The following is a 17,151-nucleotide window of genomic DNA, read 5'->3' as shown; positions in this document are numbered from 1 at the left end:
AAAGTTTCTTCAAATGCTTTTCATGATCTCAAATTGGAGCTGTTTTGTTGTCAAACATCATTCATAACCCATTCTGTTATTCTACCTCTTGGCATTTACATTGGGGCAAAAGTTTGGCACTGCGCACTGGGAGGCCATTCAACACCAAGGTAAAACTGAGGAAACACCTAAACACCAGTGGTGTTACACCAGGCTCACATTGCTAACTGACCACAAAAACACCATCTGATGTGTCAGCTCTGTACAATATTGGCATGAAGAGGTAGTGTGAACAATACCAGTATCAGTCTACCAGATGGTGCTGAAAATTGGCCCAGTTAAGACCATTTACTTGCACCTGATGAAGCAATGGTGGCTGTCACACAAGGCTCACGATTGCTAACAGACCCCGAAGGCTGGCGAGTTCCGTACGGCAGTGAGCGCATGTGAAGGTAGGGAACAATACAGTACTCCATACTGTGAAAGGACAGTGAAAAGTGGGTACATATGCTCCCTGGCCTAAGTTGCTAATGTTCAGTAAAAATAAAACCACTCACCTGCTTCCTGTGCAACAGTGGTGACTGTAACTCTCAAACTCCTGACTAACCCTGAAGGTATCAGTTAGAGGAAGAGTACCTTCACTCACACCCAAAAGAATTTAAGGGATAGCTATAAGTTCCAATGAATCTTTAGCAAAGGGCCTTCTCACGTGAGTTCTTTATCATAATCTTCTCAAGGAAGAAATATCTGACAAAGAGAATAGGAGAGGAAGAAGAGACTGTTAGAGTTGGGTGTAAACTCTACTTTCCCTTGCCAACCATTCTTCCTTTCTGTCACAGAGGAGTCATTGTCTTGGCAACCTGTAATGGCTACGCTCCTTCTGAGGAGGAAGCTATAAAAGCTTCCTTTGAAAGAACACAAACCACCAGATTGGACTCGCTAACACTGCACCACAGGGATCATTATGCATGAAACACGGTTGGCACCAGGTGAGCCTTCAAAATAATTTTCACGATTGCACAGGCAGGTATGGGCAACACTCAGTCCAAATCAGGTAATTCCAGTCAGAGGCAGAGAAACTAATACAAGGCAAAACGAGTTATGCTCAGAGTTCATTGTCTTCCTGATTGGAAGAGCAAGAACAATAAACCAAAGAGGGTCAGGAGGGATACTTACAGCCACCCCTTCACAAATGTACACAATACATGGGATTTTAAAAGCTTGTATCCTTACAAGTAAAAAATTCACTTCCTAACACTCTTACTTTTTGGTGTTCTTCCACTTACAAGTGAGAGCATTCACATAAATAATAACATTCCTTAACAATGAAAGTCAGAAAACATCCAACAGTAATAATAAGTGCTCAATTGTAAGTCTGTACCAGTTATGGTCAGACAAAAGTGGCTATTCTGTAACAGGTGGGTCAGTAGGATTTCCTTTGTGTGCCATCTGTAATTATCAGACAACCCTGTTAATGATTCAATAGCTGCCCTAACATTACTAAAGTCATATCCCATTTTAAAGGAGGAAAAGTTCGTATACAGGTAGGAAAAAAAGGATTTTGTTAACCTTTGGCTTCTATAATCAAGAGTGAGCTTCATGCCTTCTTAATTCCTTGAAATTTCCTGCCTAGCCCAGCCCTTTCATTCATAACGGGGGTTTTACACGGTCAAATATGTTGGCCAACACGCTTGACAACACGACGTTTGAGAGAATGTTTGAACGTGTGAAAGGGGTAAACATGTTTGACCAACGTGTTGGACGGATGTCTGACGGGGCCTGACTTTAGTGGGCGGAGCTTGCTCGGTGCATGTCCATGTTTGAACGTGTGAACGGTCATCAGTCGACAGTCTGGAACCGTCATTCATACTCAAATCTCGCCGAGGTAACATCAGTAACATCTCCTTCAGTTACAGGCGTAGTGTATCAGCTGCAAAATGAGATACAATGCTATAAGAGAGAGAGAGACTTGCACTATATTTATAGGAGTTCTCCTTTTCTAGAGTGTTGCTGAGCCACCAGCTGGTGATGAAATACCTTCATGATGCAGCAATGCTCCTGTAGTGAAACAGAGCAGGGGAAACACTACTAGAGATCTGAGACACATGATACTCATAATGAGACATTTGGGAAGTAAGCAGGCCAAGCACTCAACTCCCTGGACAAAAAAACAGCAGTCTTTGCTAGTAAACTGATAAATGTGTTTTTTGAAGCAGAGAATGGGAATTTGTCTGCCTATTCTAAAATTGTAACTGACACATACCATTCACATGAATCATTTGCAACACCAGTACCACAGTCATCAAGTTCCTTCCATGTAAGCGATAATTCTAATAGTAATTCCAATATGTCACAAAATTTTGCCAATTTTCAGCCCTTGTAACAATTTCATATGTGGCTGGCAATCAAAGAGTGACATATAAAGGGTTATAATTTTGGATTGGTTTGGGTTATGTCCCTTCATTTTCCACTGTGGTTAGAAAGCTTTGCACATTTCAACAGAAGGTTTCAGTATTTTTCACATATAACCATGTACTGATTTTCCTCAATAAATGAACATTACATATTGCATATCATAAACCACCTTTAAATAATTCTTCTTAAGTACTTTGTAGATGGCAACACAAGTTTCTTGGATGAGGTGCCAGTTCCCATTACAGCTGAAAATCTCAAGTCTTGCAGAGATCGGCCAGTTGCTAAGAAACGCAGTGTTGCGATCAGCCGTTCATGAGGGCTAATGGACTTCCTCATTACGATGTCTTTACATGTAATGAATGGAGTGACCATATTCAAAAGTTCTAATCATGTTGATTCATCCATGCGCATATAATTCCGCCATTCATCTGGGTCTAATTTCAGCTCTTTCATTAAATTGATATGTGAAATTTGGTCCCTTTTAAGCAACCAGTCCTTTGTCCACTTGGAACGCTTCCTTTTCTTTTCATTGAGGGCAATCACTATCCCGACTGCCGTCACCTCGTCTTGGGTAAGTGACATGTTGCTCTCTCTCCTTTTGGCACCGACTGAGGTTGTCTGTCAGTTTGGTTTGAACGTGTAAACACTCTTCAAACATGTTGTGTTGGAGGTTTGATGAGCTTGTTGGCCAACATGCTTGACCATGTAAAACCCCCTTAAGATGATCCTTTCTGTTCATTGGCAGCTTTCAGGCTGTTGTATCACTATCAGACTTGGGCTTCCTGTCATCATTTTATTTCATACACTTGACAAGATTCTTAGACATGAAAAATTAAATATTTTAATAGATTTAACAAGTTATCAACATACTTACTCAAATGTCTGGAGAGAAGGCCTCTCTAAACTTAAGGTCAAAGTTCATGAAGTTTGAACTCCTTTTGCTGCCTTACAACACCAAAAATACTGCAGTTGCTTTTAGGAACCTGCTTCATGAACTGTAGATAAATTTCTGCATTAGGTGTTGGCCTGTTTTACACCCTCTACTAAATTTTAATCCATACTGTTTATGGTTAAGGGTCTGTAAGAACAGATAATATCGTATAACAAAACAGAATTTTCAATAAATACATTAATGATCAACTTTCAGTGCCCTTCTCCACTATCACCTGGGTTGAGGTTGGCGTAGATGCATGAACTATCATTGTCTAGTGATGGGTAGTCTAGCCCTGACCAGTGGGGTCTCTCTCTTTTACTCTTTTAAGATTCATCAAGCGGTTAGAGCTGGTGAGCTGTTTGCATGGAATAAGGCTATACGATTATTGTATTGGGTTTGCAGTAAACATGCTTTATTGTAAAACCACCAATTCTTTCCTCTATTACTTCATGTACAGTATACACTTTGAGTGATGTTGGTACAAGAATTATCTGAATAGCACAGCTGCAGAGTAAAAATAATAACTACTAAATGTGGTTTAACTATCCTTCCTCTTGCATTGAAATAACTTGTATGTAAGAAATGGGAAAAATATCTTTAAAAATTCAGCTTAATAATTTAATAATTAACTCAGAAATTTTGAACACGGCCAGCAATTATACTACAGTGTGTATTATACAGAATTTCAACAAAATATGGATGGTGGTACTATAATGAATCTTTTTATTAGCACACCATTACACTCTAGCAACAAATAGAGCTTATCTAATGCTTTACAAAGTAGTATGCTTAAAAACAAAATATGATTTAAACATTTATAAATAGACTAAAGAGCTACTTGATGGTCTAACCAGAGTAGGACTGGGTAAACTAAGTAACTAGTTTCCAAAGACTTATAATTGTAGATTTGCAAAACTAGAGTGAATATTTAGATAGCAAATGATTCTGTTTTAAAAGCATCATGTAAAGAATAAAACTAAAGTTTGATCTATATAATGATACTTGAGGAATTTTTAACCTTTTCCAATAAAACAGAATATATTGGGCAAGACTGAATAACTATGAAATTAAAAAAAATATACATTTCCTTACATAGTACGAATGACGACTAACTACAGTATGATGCAATTGAAATTCTTAACTCTCAAAGGCAGTGCCAAGATGCATGTCATAGGTAATTCAATAATTCTTAAAAACTTTATTGGATAAATATAAAATCTTTACTATGTGCATCACCTCTTCCAGAGATTTATTCTTCTATATATATATAAATGACACATTGTACGTATATGATTTAAATTATTTCAAGGGTATTCAATTTTTACTTTGATGATTTACTACTTTACTGTGAATCTTCTTTAAATATTTCTATCTGTGTAAGCATAACCTATATGCTGTTTCAAACCTGTGCCTATAATAATCAGTTTTTTAAACAATGATGAATAATGGTGAAGACATTTAACATAGAACTGAATCAATCATACAAGTACCCTAACAAATATACATATATCAAAATGCCTTCTATATAAAATCCATCCATCTGTTTTACCTTTTTAAAATACCTGGGCTGTTACCTATTATGGAAGACATTTCCTATGCAAACAATAAGGAATGTATTTCAAGTACAAAAATGGACAGGATATCAAGTGCTCCCGTAACTTTCACATAAAAAGAGAAAGCTGGCACACAATTTCAAAATATGTGTGAGTTTACTTTTAAACCTTTTTATAATAAACATATTTCAACAATACATCAATTCATATTCGTTATCAGATTATCATTCCAGCTCACCACTATCCAAGAACATCCAAAGCCTTGGAAAGATTATATACGTCAGAGGATGGTATACTTCAAGACATGATATTGTTTATGCTGTAATTCCATCATGCATACTGTAAAAATGTCCAAGAGTTTATCTTAAATATAATCTATTAAGATAAATCTATCAACAGCAAGTCATATTTAGAAAAATTCAACAGCAAAACGTAAATTTCTATCATAAGGCATCTGCGGTATGTCGTCTGAAAGTCTATTATAAGAGAAATTAAATTTACAGGTTTAACGTTGCTATATGTTTTTCATTTTTGTATACAAAATACAATAAGCTTACAAAACCGCAACTATTTCCGAATAAAATTAGAGGCAAGAAAAACTACAGTATTTTATAAGTTGAGTGACATAATCTAAAGGCCAAGAGATTCCTAATTTTTCAAAAATGAAATAAACATCTGTAAACGGCCAAAGTTTTTCTTCTTTTACTAATTTATGTTGTCAAAATACTTAAGAGCACACAAGCTGTAAATGTTTTCCATCAATTGAAATGGGGTATGAAGAAAATAGAATGATTATCATATCTTCATATATTAGCAAATGAAAACAAAGAATGACCAGTATAAAGTACATTTAGCCAGAATTACTTAGCATACTGTAATTGAAGGAAACAATTTAGAAAATATTGTCACTCAATGTTTTACACCATTAAAGTTTTAATTCCTAAGCTGTAAAAAAGTTTATCAAGCTATATAATCTTTGATGAAAGACTTGAAAGAATATAATGAGTCAACTACTTTTGGACAAAATAAAAACGTTGTACGAAACACTATGAAACATGTGCGATAAGAATGAATAAATACATCCGTAAAAGTTAATTGGCAAGCCCATTACCATAAACCTTCTAAAAGGTAAACTACAATAATATTAAGAACATTACTGTAATAGGAAAAATTGACAAAATACTCCTTCATACCAGCAGAAAAGCAAAACTTTCTAGGCTTTCTTTATAATTCCTATTTTCAAACTGCTTTATCTTTCAGGATTATTCTGCTACTAAATATTTCTTGGATACAAGTGTATTAAAAAGAAGTGAGTCCTCCTGTGATAGAAAAGGAATAATGCAATAAAAAAGTAAAAAAATAGGCCACAAAGAAATAAATATTTTAAAGCTTAAGTAATGTGGCTACCTTTTTCCTTCTTCCTCGAACGATGAATAAATGAAATGCATAGGTTAAACACTAAAAGCAGCAGAATGCATAGTTATAAAGAATCATTACTTCAATAACAATGCCACATGAACATCTTTAGATTATAATCTAAATCATCTGACCTGCATGAAAATTTTAGTTCATTTGGATTAAAATTATTCTTACAATTTATTTCAGGATTGATCAACTGGAATACCAGTTGCTTAAATCTAATGGTTGAAACAAATAAATATCCTTGAATGTCAAAGTCATCACATCCCAACCCCAACCCACGATACAAAAAAAAAAAAAGCATGGTTGGTAAAAAGACTTGGCAGTCGTCGAAGGGGTGTCAGAGGACTCACTCGCGTATTCTCAGGAAGAGTGGGGACTTGCCTTCAAGTAAGCTCTTGCAATTTCTTCTTGGAACCACTAAGGGTGAAAATACAAATTATTAATAATACTAAAATAAGTTTTAGATTTATGATACATATCAGGTTTATATATACTGTACATATTGGTAAGTTCCCTCAGCAAGATCTAAAAGTATATTAAAAGAATATGAAAAAATTCATATATCTAGTTTTTTTTTTTTTTTAAATTAAGAGTTCTGAAAACTGACATTGACACTGATGATTGACAAATATACTAATTTACTTTTATCTTTATGACAAATATTGAAGTTTGAAAACAATACAAATTGGGAGGGTTAATATCATAAACAGAAAATTTACGTATCTACAGTACACAAGCAGAGGTTAAGCATGAGAAAATATTCCATTAGTATCAAAATCATTTTAAAGCCATTCAACCATACACACGAAAAAAATCCCTTTAACACAAAATAAACGAAACTTCCCATTAAAAAAAATTAAGCATTATATATACAAAGCTGCTCTGTAGGAAAGAAGCATTCAAATTAAGAATTCTTAAATACACTAGAGAATTGGCATCCTTCTTCACAGATATACTGTAAAAAATTTCCTGTTCTACCACAATCTATTTAATTATAGATATTCCTATTTTTGCATCACCTAAGTTCCCAGACTTACCACACAGAAGAATGCAGTTGCACCATGCATGCATCCTCAGACATTTATAAGCCCGTGATTATTCCGAGAAAAAAAATTATCCTGATTTTTAGGCACTTGGGTTTGTTCCTCCCTCAAAAATCAAAATCTTACCTATTTGAAAATTTAATTCCCAATAAATGGACTTTTAATTATAAAACTCATTATTTCTATACTCACCTGATATTTATATTGCTTCTCTCTAGAAGCTTAACATATCAACATTTTCCCACAAAAAAAAAAAATAGTTTTCTTTCCTTTCAATAGCCTTAAGGGCTTCTGGGACAGTATTGAGACAATCTTGTAGCTAATGTAATAACCATGGTATAAGAACACTAAATAAGTTATGCCTTTCAGACTTGAAATTGAAACTAATCTCTGATGAATATCAGACAAGTATAGAAATAAAAAATCTCATTAGAATTCCATTTATTTCTATGAACCTCCCCTGATGTTCATATTGCTGACTACCACACGCTGATGGAGGTGGGCTAGTTGGGGAAAGATAGGGCATTTCAAGTTTTAAAATGATAAACTACTTTATACCCTAGACCGAGACTCATCTACTACTGTAGTCTAGTACCTCCGTACAAACTCCCTAGGATAAGTAACAAGCATAGTCTCCCCAACAAAGGAGTTGAAGTTGGTTCTTCATCACTGTCTTTTTCTTTTTAATCTCAAAGAGAAGATTCTTTGAGGTGAACTTAGTAGAATCTTCTCGAAATTGAACATGGCTCTTTACCTTCACATTAACCTGCATAACTATACTAAATTTAGTTGACCCAAATCCCTTAAAAAAAAAAAAAAAAGCAGTGTTTTCAAAAACAACAAAACTCTCATCCTGCCTCTGAAAAACTACTCATCCTTCATCGATACTTCAATATATTCATCTACTATAGGAACACTTCCAAAGAAACCATACGATATGGGAGGATTGGGGGGACAAAGGGATTCAATAGCACTCTTTGTCCCTGGACAGCACTCGTGGCTTGGAACGCAGGCTTCTCAATGCAAGATAAAACTGGAATAAACTTTCCTTTATTTAATCATAACAGTCTAAATGACTGCTTTGCAGTAAGGTATCTTTTTTTCAATTCTATTCTTGGATTTATGTTCTGCCCTCTGAGCATAGTAGAACTGTCATCTTTATACTGCAATATGTAATTCAGCATTATAAAAAGGGCCAATGCATACCTGAAGGTCCAGAATATGTTTGTATGGTGTGACAACATATTTTTCTCTGTTAGACTAAAGACTAGGATCCTTGGGAGCATTCATTACATGAATAGGAGTACTGTATGTATATGATTAATGTACTCATTATTATTAATATCATTGTTGTTATTATATTAATATTATGCAACTAAAGTTGGGAAACAGAGAGTAGAAAGTCCATGATCCCCTAAACAGAAAACAGCCCAGTGAGGAAAACAAATGATAAGAAAATAACTAACAATTAAAGTATAAAAAATAGCCATTTATAGGATGATTAACAATATTAAATAATTAAGTAACAGATAAACTATGGAAATGGGGCTTTAGTCCACCAGCCCAATAAAAAAATCATTTATAATGCATTACAAAACTTTTGAAGCCTCCTTTTGCATTGAATAACTGTCCTTGGATCCTCACCAGTGCAATTAATAATACAGTAGTTCTTTATTGATAGAAATTGCTTCAGACCTATATTTCTAAGCAAGATTTAACTTAATACTGCATTTAGTTGTTATATGTTATCAGAATCATAAAATATTTGTAAAATTTTCACTCTCTCCTTTTGGACACAACTAAATACTTCTAGATTTTGTGGAGTGGCAAAACTTGTAATGACAATTAAAGAGTCACTACCAATCTTATGAAAAGTTCCTGGTCCATTATTATTGGCAATTGACCTATCAACTGGGATAATTCTATAGTTTCAGTCTTCATTCTCCACTGCCTAGAAGTTCCTGCTACTTCAACAAACCTGAGTGACATCCAAACGCATGGTTATCACTTACAGTACTAATCAATGATATTACCTTTTACAGGACTAAAATGAAAGGTTTCTCCAGCAAGCAGACATACAAAAGTATCAACAGTAAAATGTACAAGTCACAAAAGCATAAAAAGCAACAAACCCAACACAAAACACTAAAAGTTTTCATTATCAAATACCTGTATTATAGGATCATTATAAGGAACTTTTAAGTATAAGACTATGATTTCCTCCTGTTTCCTGCTAGATGATGGGATACTGCTTGCTTTTGATACATGAGGGCCACTTTCTTGCTGAGCATTAGAATTAGTGGTATTACCAGCTACTTTATTGGGAGAAATAATATTAGAAATTCCTTGCCCAACACCACGTCCAGCCTGTGTAACACTAGACCCGATGGCACCCAAAGCTTGAAAGAGACCTTTCTGTTGACCAAATCTGCCAGTTCCTGTAGTTCTCAATCCTGGCTCTGCTGATTTACTTGGACATTGTATTGCACTGCTACTTCTACTGGCTACTTGTTGCGAACCCCGCAAAGTACTGAACAAATTTCTAAAAGAACTACTGGGAAGGACACTGGTTGGATTTGGCCTCTTTTGGAAATCTTGTTGGAAACTTACTTTTGCCTGATCAGGATCATTCAAGTGAATTACTTTAGAGTTGTCACCTCCGCCAAACATCCCAAGCACTCTCTTTTTTTCTAGCTTCACTGACAAACGAAGTCCTTTGGGTGTAAGTACTGGTGCTTCAGAAAGTTCTTCATATATGTGAACCCAATCAACCTGCAATGAAAAATAGACCTCTGAGGAATAAAAGTAATAAACTACTGTAAATGTACCATACAAAGTTACTGAAAACTGTTGTAGATTTATGATACATTTTAACAATATTTGATTAATTAGATATATCTATAATCAAACTTTTTCCTTAATCAGCTTTAATTATGAGTTACAGTAATTATTTTATATGATTTGTAGTAGTATGGCATGTAAAAATAATTAAGATGAAATGCATAACTCTCCATGAAATACAAATCATTGATGTTATTAAGCTTGACACATATTGGGGGGGGGGGGGGGGACTGTGATATGGTTGCCCGAACTAGGTCTTCTGCTTTGCTACACAATTCCAGAGTGGGAAGTGAGTACATTTATTTTTATTGTTAACAATACTAATTGTACTCAGAGCATTAAAGTACTTACAGTATATGAAAGCCCCCTGTGGCCGCGGAGGCATAAAAACAATTAGAATAGCGCCAACGTATCCCTGCGTGTCGTAAGAGGCAACTAAAAGGGACGGGACGAAGGGGCTGGGAACCCCCCTCTCCTGTATTATAATCCTGTGAGACATCAAAGAGGTGGAGCTGGGGGGAGAGTGACTGCTCCCCGCACTCTAGTTTTGGGGTGTTTGAATGTGCGTGGATGTAGTACGATAGACAGTAAAAGATGTGAGATTGGAAGTATGTTTAGGAATAGAAAGATGGATATCTTGGCTTTGTGTGAGACAAAGATAAAAGGGAGAGGTGAAGTGATGTTTGGTGAAATATCTGGTAGTGTGTCTGGGATTGAAAGGGGAAGAGCAAGAGAAGGTGTGGCTTTAATGCTGAGTGAATGGATGACAGGTAAAATAGTGGAATGGAAGGAGATATCATCTAGGTTAATGTGGGTAAGGGTTAGGTTGGGTAGGGAATGTTGAGCTTTTGTCAGTGCGTATGGGCCAGGTTGTGAGAAAAGTGAAGAAGAGCGGAATGAGATCTGGAATGAATTAACTAGGTGTGTAGAAGAACTGGGTAGAAGGAATTATGTAGTTGTCATGGGCGACTTAAATGCTAGAGTGGGCGCTGGAGAGGTAGATTGATTGATTGATTGATTTAAAGTTTTCAGGCATCCTGACATCTGAGGTCATTGACGCCGGTAACATTTAATTTATGTATACAAAAATAAAAAATAAAATAAAATAAAAAATAAAACAGTATTCAAAACCATAAAAGTTGAATGTCATAAAAGTTGAATATTTTTCAGAAGACCTGCTTCTGAAATAAATCTAAAAATGCCACTTGCATGGTAGGACACATCATTTCCAAGAATCTTGGCAAGGATGAACCTGCCACCCTCACCTCGAGCCTCAAACAAATATCTATTCCTTAAGTTGTTATAATTGGGGCATTCGGTCAACAAATGCCTTACTGTTAGAGGTACTAAACAGTCGTCACAATACGGTTGGTGTTGGCCCTTCAGCAGAAATTCGTGTGTCAACCGAGTGTGACCAATACGGAGACGACAAAGAGACGACTCCCATTTTCGGGGCATCATATTACACCTCCAAGGAGATATGTCATTTGTTATCTCTCGCATTTTATTGTCATCTTGACTATCCCATTGCTGTTGCCATTTATTGCAAATCAATTTCTTGATGTCAGGTAAGAAATCATTACAGGGAATGGGATACCTTCTTGGCAGCAACTCGGATGCAGCCTCCTTAGCCAGTGAATCTGCCTTCTCATTCCCGGACACACCTACATGTGCTGGAACCCAACAAAATTGAACTGTTATACCTCTCCGTCCAATAATGAAAAGCCATTCTCAAATCTTTAAAACTAAAGGGTTATTAGAATTAAAAACTTCCATAGCTTGAAGGACACTCCTTGCATCACTAAAAATTGTAAAATTACCCTCCTTCTCCAATGCTATTTTCTCAATAGCGGTTAATATGCCATACAGTTCGGCAGTAAACATGGAAGCGGTCAGAGGAAGTCCACCTCTACAATTAAAACCATTACAATGTACTCCAAATCCAACGCCAGCATCAGATTTGGAGCCATCAGTATAGATAAAAGTTGATCCTCTATGTTCTTTAACATGTTCATTAAAAAGAGACCTGGCTTCTAGGTCTGACATATTCTTCTTATCTCCAATAAAATATTTACAAAAAGATATCTCTGGTAACTTCCATGGAGGCGTTGATGATACCTTGAATGGAAGTACCTTATTTCTAATTATATCCAGACTATTTAATAATCGTTTCACCCGAAAGCCATAAGGTTGAGGAGATTTTGGGTGCAACTCAAAGTATGATGCGTGTCTTACAAGGCTTGCAGTCTGAAAGGCTAGAGAGTTAGGGAGTCTTTGCAATCTAAACCAATACCGAAGAATGGAAGACATTCGGTAAAGGTCTAGAGGTAACTCTCCAGCATCAACAAGGAGACTTGGGATAGGCGAGGTTTTAAAAGCTCCAGTAGACAATCTAATACCTGCATGATGTATCGAGTCTAATATTTTTAACCGGCTTGGGGTGGCTGAAGAATATACCTCACAACCATAACTAATTTTAGAAAAAATCAAGGCCTTGTATAATTTTAGAATAGTATTGCGGTCTGCCCCCCATGATGTATGGGACAATACTTTTAAGATATTCAGAGCTTCAACACATTTAGCTTTTAACGCTTTTAAGTGAGAAACCCACGTAAGCCTACAATCAAATATCAAACCTAAAAATTTAGCTTCTCTTGCACGTGGTATCCGTTGACCTTTAATGTATACATCCGGGTCTGGATGTACTCCCCAGATACGACAAAAATGGAAAATGGTAGTTTTACTTGTCGAGAACTTAAATCCATTCATGTCAGCCCACTGGATAATTTTATCAATAGAGAGTTGGATTTTTCTCTCAACCATTGCCATTCTAGTGCCAGCAAATGATATTGAGAGATCATCCACAAATAATGTTGAGAGAACATCCTGGGGAATGGCTGCGGATATCCCATTGATTGCTAGTGCAAAAAGGGTTACACTCAGCACACTACCCTGAGGAACTCCTTCTTCCTGGCACTTACTCTCTGATAGAGTTTCCCCCACTCTCACTTGAAAAACTCTACGTGAAAGAAATGCCTGAATAAATAGTGGCAGCTCTCCTCTCAATCCCAATTCATGAATGGTTTTAAGTATACCATATCTCCATGTGGTATCATATGCCTTTTCAAGGTCAAAAAATACTGTAACATGGTGCTGTTTAGAAGCAAAGGCTTCACAAATAGAAGACTCTAGTCGTATCAACACATCAGTCGTTGAGTGCATTTTTCGGAATCCACATTGAATCGGTGATAAAATACCTTTCTTTTCAAGGTACCACATCAGCCTTGCATTGACCATCTTCTCCATGATTTTACATAAACAAGATGTCAATGCAATAGGACGATAGTTTGCTGCTAAAAACTTGTCTTTACCCGGTTTTAAAAAGGCTAAAATAATGGCTAGTTCCCAAACACTTGGGTAACTATGATCATGCCATATTCGATTAATAATACTTAAAATAAATAGCTTTGTATTGAAATGTACATGTTTAATCATTGCATATGGAATTCCATCGGGTCCAGGGGCTGTATCATTGCAATGAGCAAGTGCGGAATCAAATTCTCTTTCAGTGAAAGGAGAATTATACGACTCTTCCCTTCTTGTTGCAAAATTTAAAATTTTCTTTTCTTCAGTGCTCCTATACTGGTGACCAGGGGCTCCTTCACACTTGCTAGATACATTTGAAAAATGATTAGCCAGGCCATTGCTAACATCATTTGCTTCAGTTACATACTGGCCATTCACCTTCAACACTGGTGGTGGGTTGGGGGTGAATTTGCCAGCTATCTTTTTTACTTTCCTCCACACAGAAGATGGTGGTGTTCTGCTGTTAATGGAGGAAACAAAAGACATCCATGACTGGCGCCTTGCTTCTTTCATGGCACGACGGAACTGTGCTCTACATTTCTTGTACATAATTAAATTCTCATCAGTTCTGCATCTACGCAATCGTGTTAGAGATCTTCTTGTGGCTCTGTGGAGGGCAGTTAGTTCTGAAGACCACCACGGGACTGGTCGTCGTTTGAATAACCCTGTTGTTTTGGGAATTGAATTGACTCCTGCTGTATGGAGAGTTCCATTCAGTAAGTCTATGGCATCATCGATATTTTCAACTTGTCCTGCATCCCCCTCAATTTCGCTTAGCGAACGAAATTTATCCCAGTCCGCCTTGTCAAGATTCCATCATGGCGATCCCTGTAAAGGTGGACCATTGTTGGTGTTTATAATGATTGGTGCATGATCACTAGTATGCCAATCATCTAATGTTCTCCAATCGAAGTCGAGAAGGCAATTAGAGCTTACGATTGATAGGTCAATACATGACAAGGTACCTGTCTGGACATGAAATTGTGTGGGCTCTCTTGTATTAAGGAGTCCCACATCTTCATTTTCCACAAATGATGATATGATATTTCCCCTCGTGTTTGCTAAAACATCACCCCACAAAGGATGTCTACCATTCAAATCTCCAAGTAAAAGAAAAGGTTGAGAGAGTTGTTGAATCACCTCCACTAAGTTATCATACAAAATGTTATCATTTGGAGGTAAGTACAGAGAACAAATTGTATATTTTCGCCCTATGTCAATCTGTAAAACCATTGCCTGCAGAGGTGTACGAATAGACAGAGAAACTTGGGGAACATCTCGTCGTACGTATATGAGACTTCCGCCATGGCTCCCCACTTGGTGATCATATGGTGTCCTATAACTAATATATTCGCGAGGACAAGGGGTATTATGATCAAGTTTGCTCTCCTGTAGACATATAATTATGGGGGAATGCTCATGAATAAGGAGCTTAAGTTCTTCATATTTGGCCCTTAAACCCTGACAATTCCATTGCAAAATTGAGGAAAAAACTATGGTTTATAATTTGGTAGACCCCTTGGATGGAGTCTTCCCATAAGCAGTTTTTGATCTAACACTATTTTTAGGTGGTTTTATTAAGGAGGGTCTTGATAGATTGGGTTTAGCATTTATGATTTTCTTTTTGTCTTTTTGATCTGATTGTTGAGTAGGTTGGTGGACCTCCACTTGAATTTCCGATTTATTTAAATTGACTTCCAGATCAGAAATATCAACAGACAAATCATCATATTTATTTGACATCGTAATTTTGATATTTCTTATGGAAGGGGGCGAGAGAGATGGAGGTCTCTCTCTTTTCCGATTAGTAGGTTTTGAGCTACCAGGTTTTTGCACCTTCCCCAATACAGGTGCATCTGGTAACTTGGTGTCAGGTGGCATCTCCATCAAATCAGGCAAGGACATGGCCTGGGAGAGGTTAGTTCTATTGTTGGTAATGGGGGACGAAGGCTGTACAGAAATGGGCAATGACACATTTTTAATACGCTGTGGCAGAGCCTCAGAAGGCAATATGATTACCTTGTCATGCAGTACTTTATTATCAGAGGTTGTATTTCTTTTCTTAGGATTACTGGCAGTGCTAGGTGGGGTTGCTGTCTCCTCTGGTAAATTTACCTTTGATTTTAAGGCCTTTGCATAACTGGTTGATTTATTCAACAGTCTTTTTGCATGTCCCACACTTATGTGTTCTAAACTTGATTTGTTTAGGGCAGCTTCCTCCAACTTATACAGTTCGCATCTCCTATCAGTTGATTTATGGTTCAAATTGCAATTTGAACACCTGGCCTCAAGTGTACATTCTCCATGATAAGTTTTGGAGCAAATACCACACATTTTTCCATTTTTGCAAACTTTGGATGGGTGTCCAAATTTAAAACAATTAAAACATTGCAGGGGCTTTTGTTTGAAAGGCCGAACTTTAATCCTTTCATTTTCAATAAAAATATGGAAAGGTACATCAGCATCCTGGAAAGTAAGTATAATCATTGAAGTTCCAGGAACCTTATGCACTTTCCATACATTTAATGGACACATAGAAAGTATCTCCTCCTCTGTAAATTTGTACAGGTCCTTATTAAAGACCACTCCCATTCCATAACTAACATTTAGATGAGGTTTCATTTCCAATGTAATTTCATCACTGCCTGTCTGTAAGTTAGACAGTATTGCAGACTGAGTCGAAGATTTGGCATGGATGAGATAACTATTCTTCCCAAAACGAGATATATCTCCAGGTGCTATGGTTCCAACTTTTTTTTGGATAAACTTACAAATCTTAAAATAATTTCCTATTATCCCTTTAGGTTCAGCTAAGAGCCACATTGGTGGTTTGGGTTTTCTCTGTGAAGGCATGGGTACATTTCTATCTTTTTCAAACCAATCAGCAGGTTTGTACACATCCAATTCCTTTGGGACCTTATCACAAAGAGCTCCCATGATGTTCAATTCGTTAATTTTGATACTACTAATATTACTTATGGCATTAAACGCTTCATCATGACTTTCAAAAGATATCCAAGATTCCCATTTTTCATCTCCAAGTCTCATCCTTATTTCCTTTATCAATCCATAGCACTCAAATGCTCTATATATATCATCATAATTTGTCTCTAATGGGGGTTGGGAAACATGAAGGAATCATAGTTTCCCTGTGTTACCCAAATTGCTAGATTTTTTAACATCGGTAGAGTGGTCCTTTTTAGTTCGAAGGTCGTCAACAGAATTTTCCTTAATTACAGTAGCAGAAGTCGTCAACAGTGCCGGGGGGGGGAGTCAGCAAATCCAGGGGATGGGGAGTCAGCATTTGAAGGGTCCATATTTAAGGGTGGGATTTTCATGTTTTTTGTTGTTGTTTTGTGGGGGTACCTGCTTGAAAATTATGAGAAAGTATCATAAGTTGGAAAGGAAATTTGTATTCTCCACTATCGGCACAATGAGAGTATACTTCCCAGATGGTCCACTCCGTACCCTACCCGAAGGATAGCATCAAAACAGATATAGAGGCACAGGTGTAAGCTAAACCCGCCTGTTAGGACTGAGACCAAGGTAATATGGAATCATCCTCCCCATATCTGTAATGGTGGGCTTCCGGCCAAAA

General features: G+C 36.7%; 1 protein-coding gene across 1 annotated transcript in view; it reads right to left on the bottom strand.

Moving 5' to 3' along the window:
• Positions 1-3,932: 3,932 nt before the first annotated feature.
• The window catches only part of Vps13 (vacuolar protein sorting 13C), a 469,226-nt gene continuing 456,007 nt past the window's right edge, over positions 3,933-17,151 (bottom strand). The window contains exons 67-68 of the mRNA XM_068346310.1: positions 9,516-10,118; positions 3,933-6,720 (exon numbers count right to left, since the gene is read on the bottom strand). Of these exons, the coding sequence (XP_068202411.1) occupies positions 6,664-6,720; positions 9,516-10,118 (660 nt within the window). The 3' untranslated portion in view covers positions 3,933-6,663. The remainder of the gene's footprint in view (positions 6,721-9,515; positions 10,119-17,151) is intronic.

This window comes from Palaemon carinicauda, chromosome 22 (assembly GCF_036898095.1).
Source record: "Palaemon carinicauda isolate YSFRI2023 chromosome 22, ASM3689809v2, whole genome shotgun sequence".
Taxonomy (NCBI): domain Eukaryota; kingdom Metazoa; phylum Arthropoda; class Malacostraca; order Decapoda; family Palaemonidae; genus Palaemon; species Palaemon carinicauda.
This window is presented reverse-complemented; position numbering and strand designations above follow the sequence as displayed.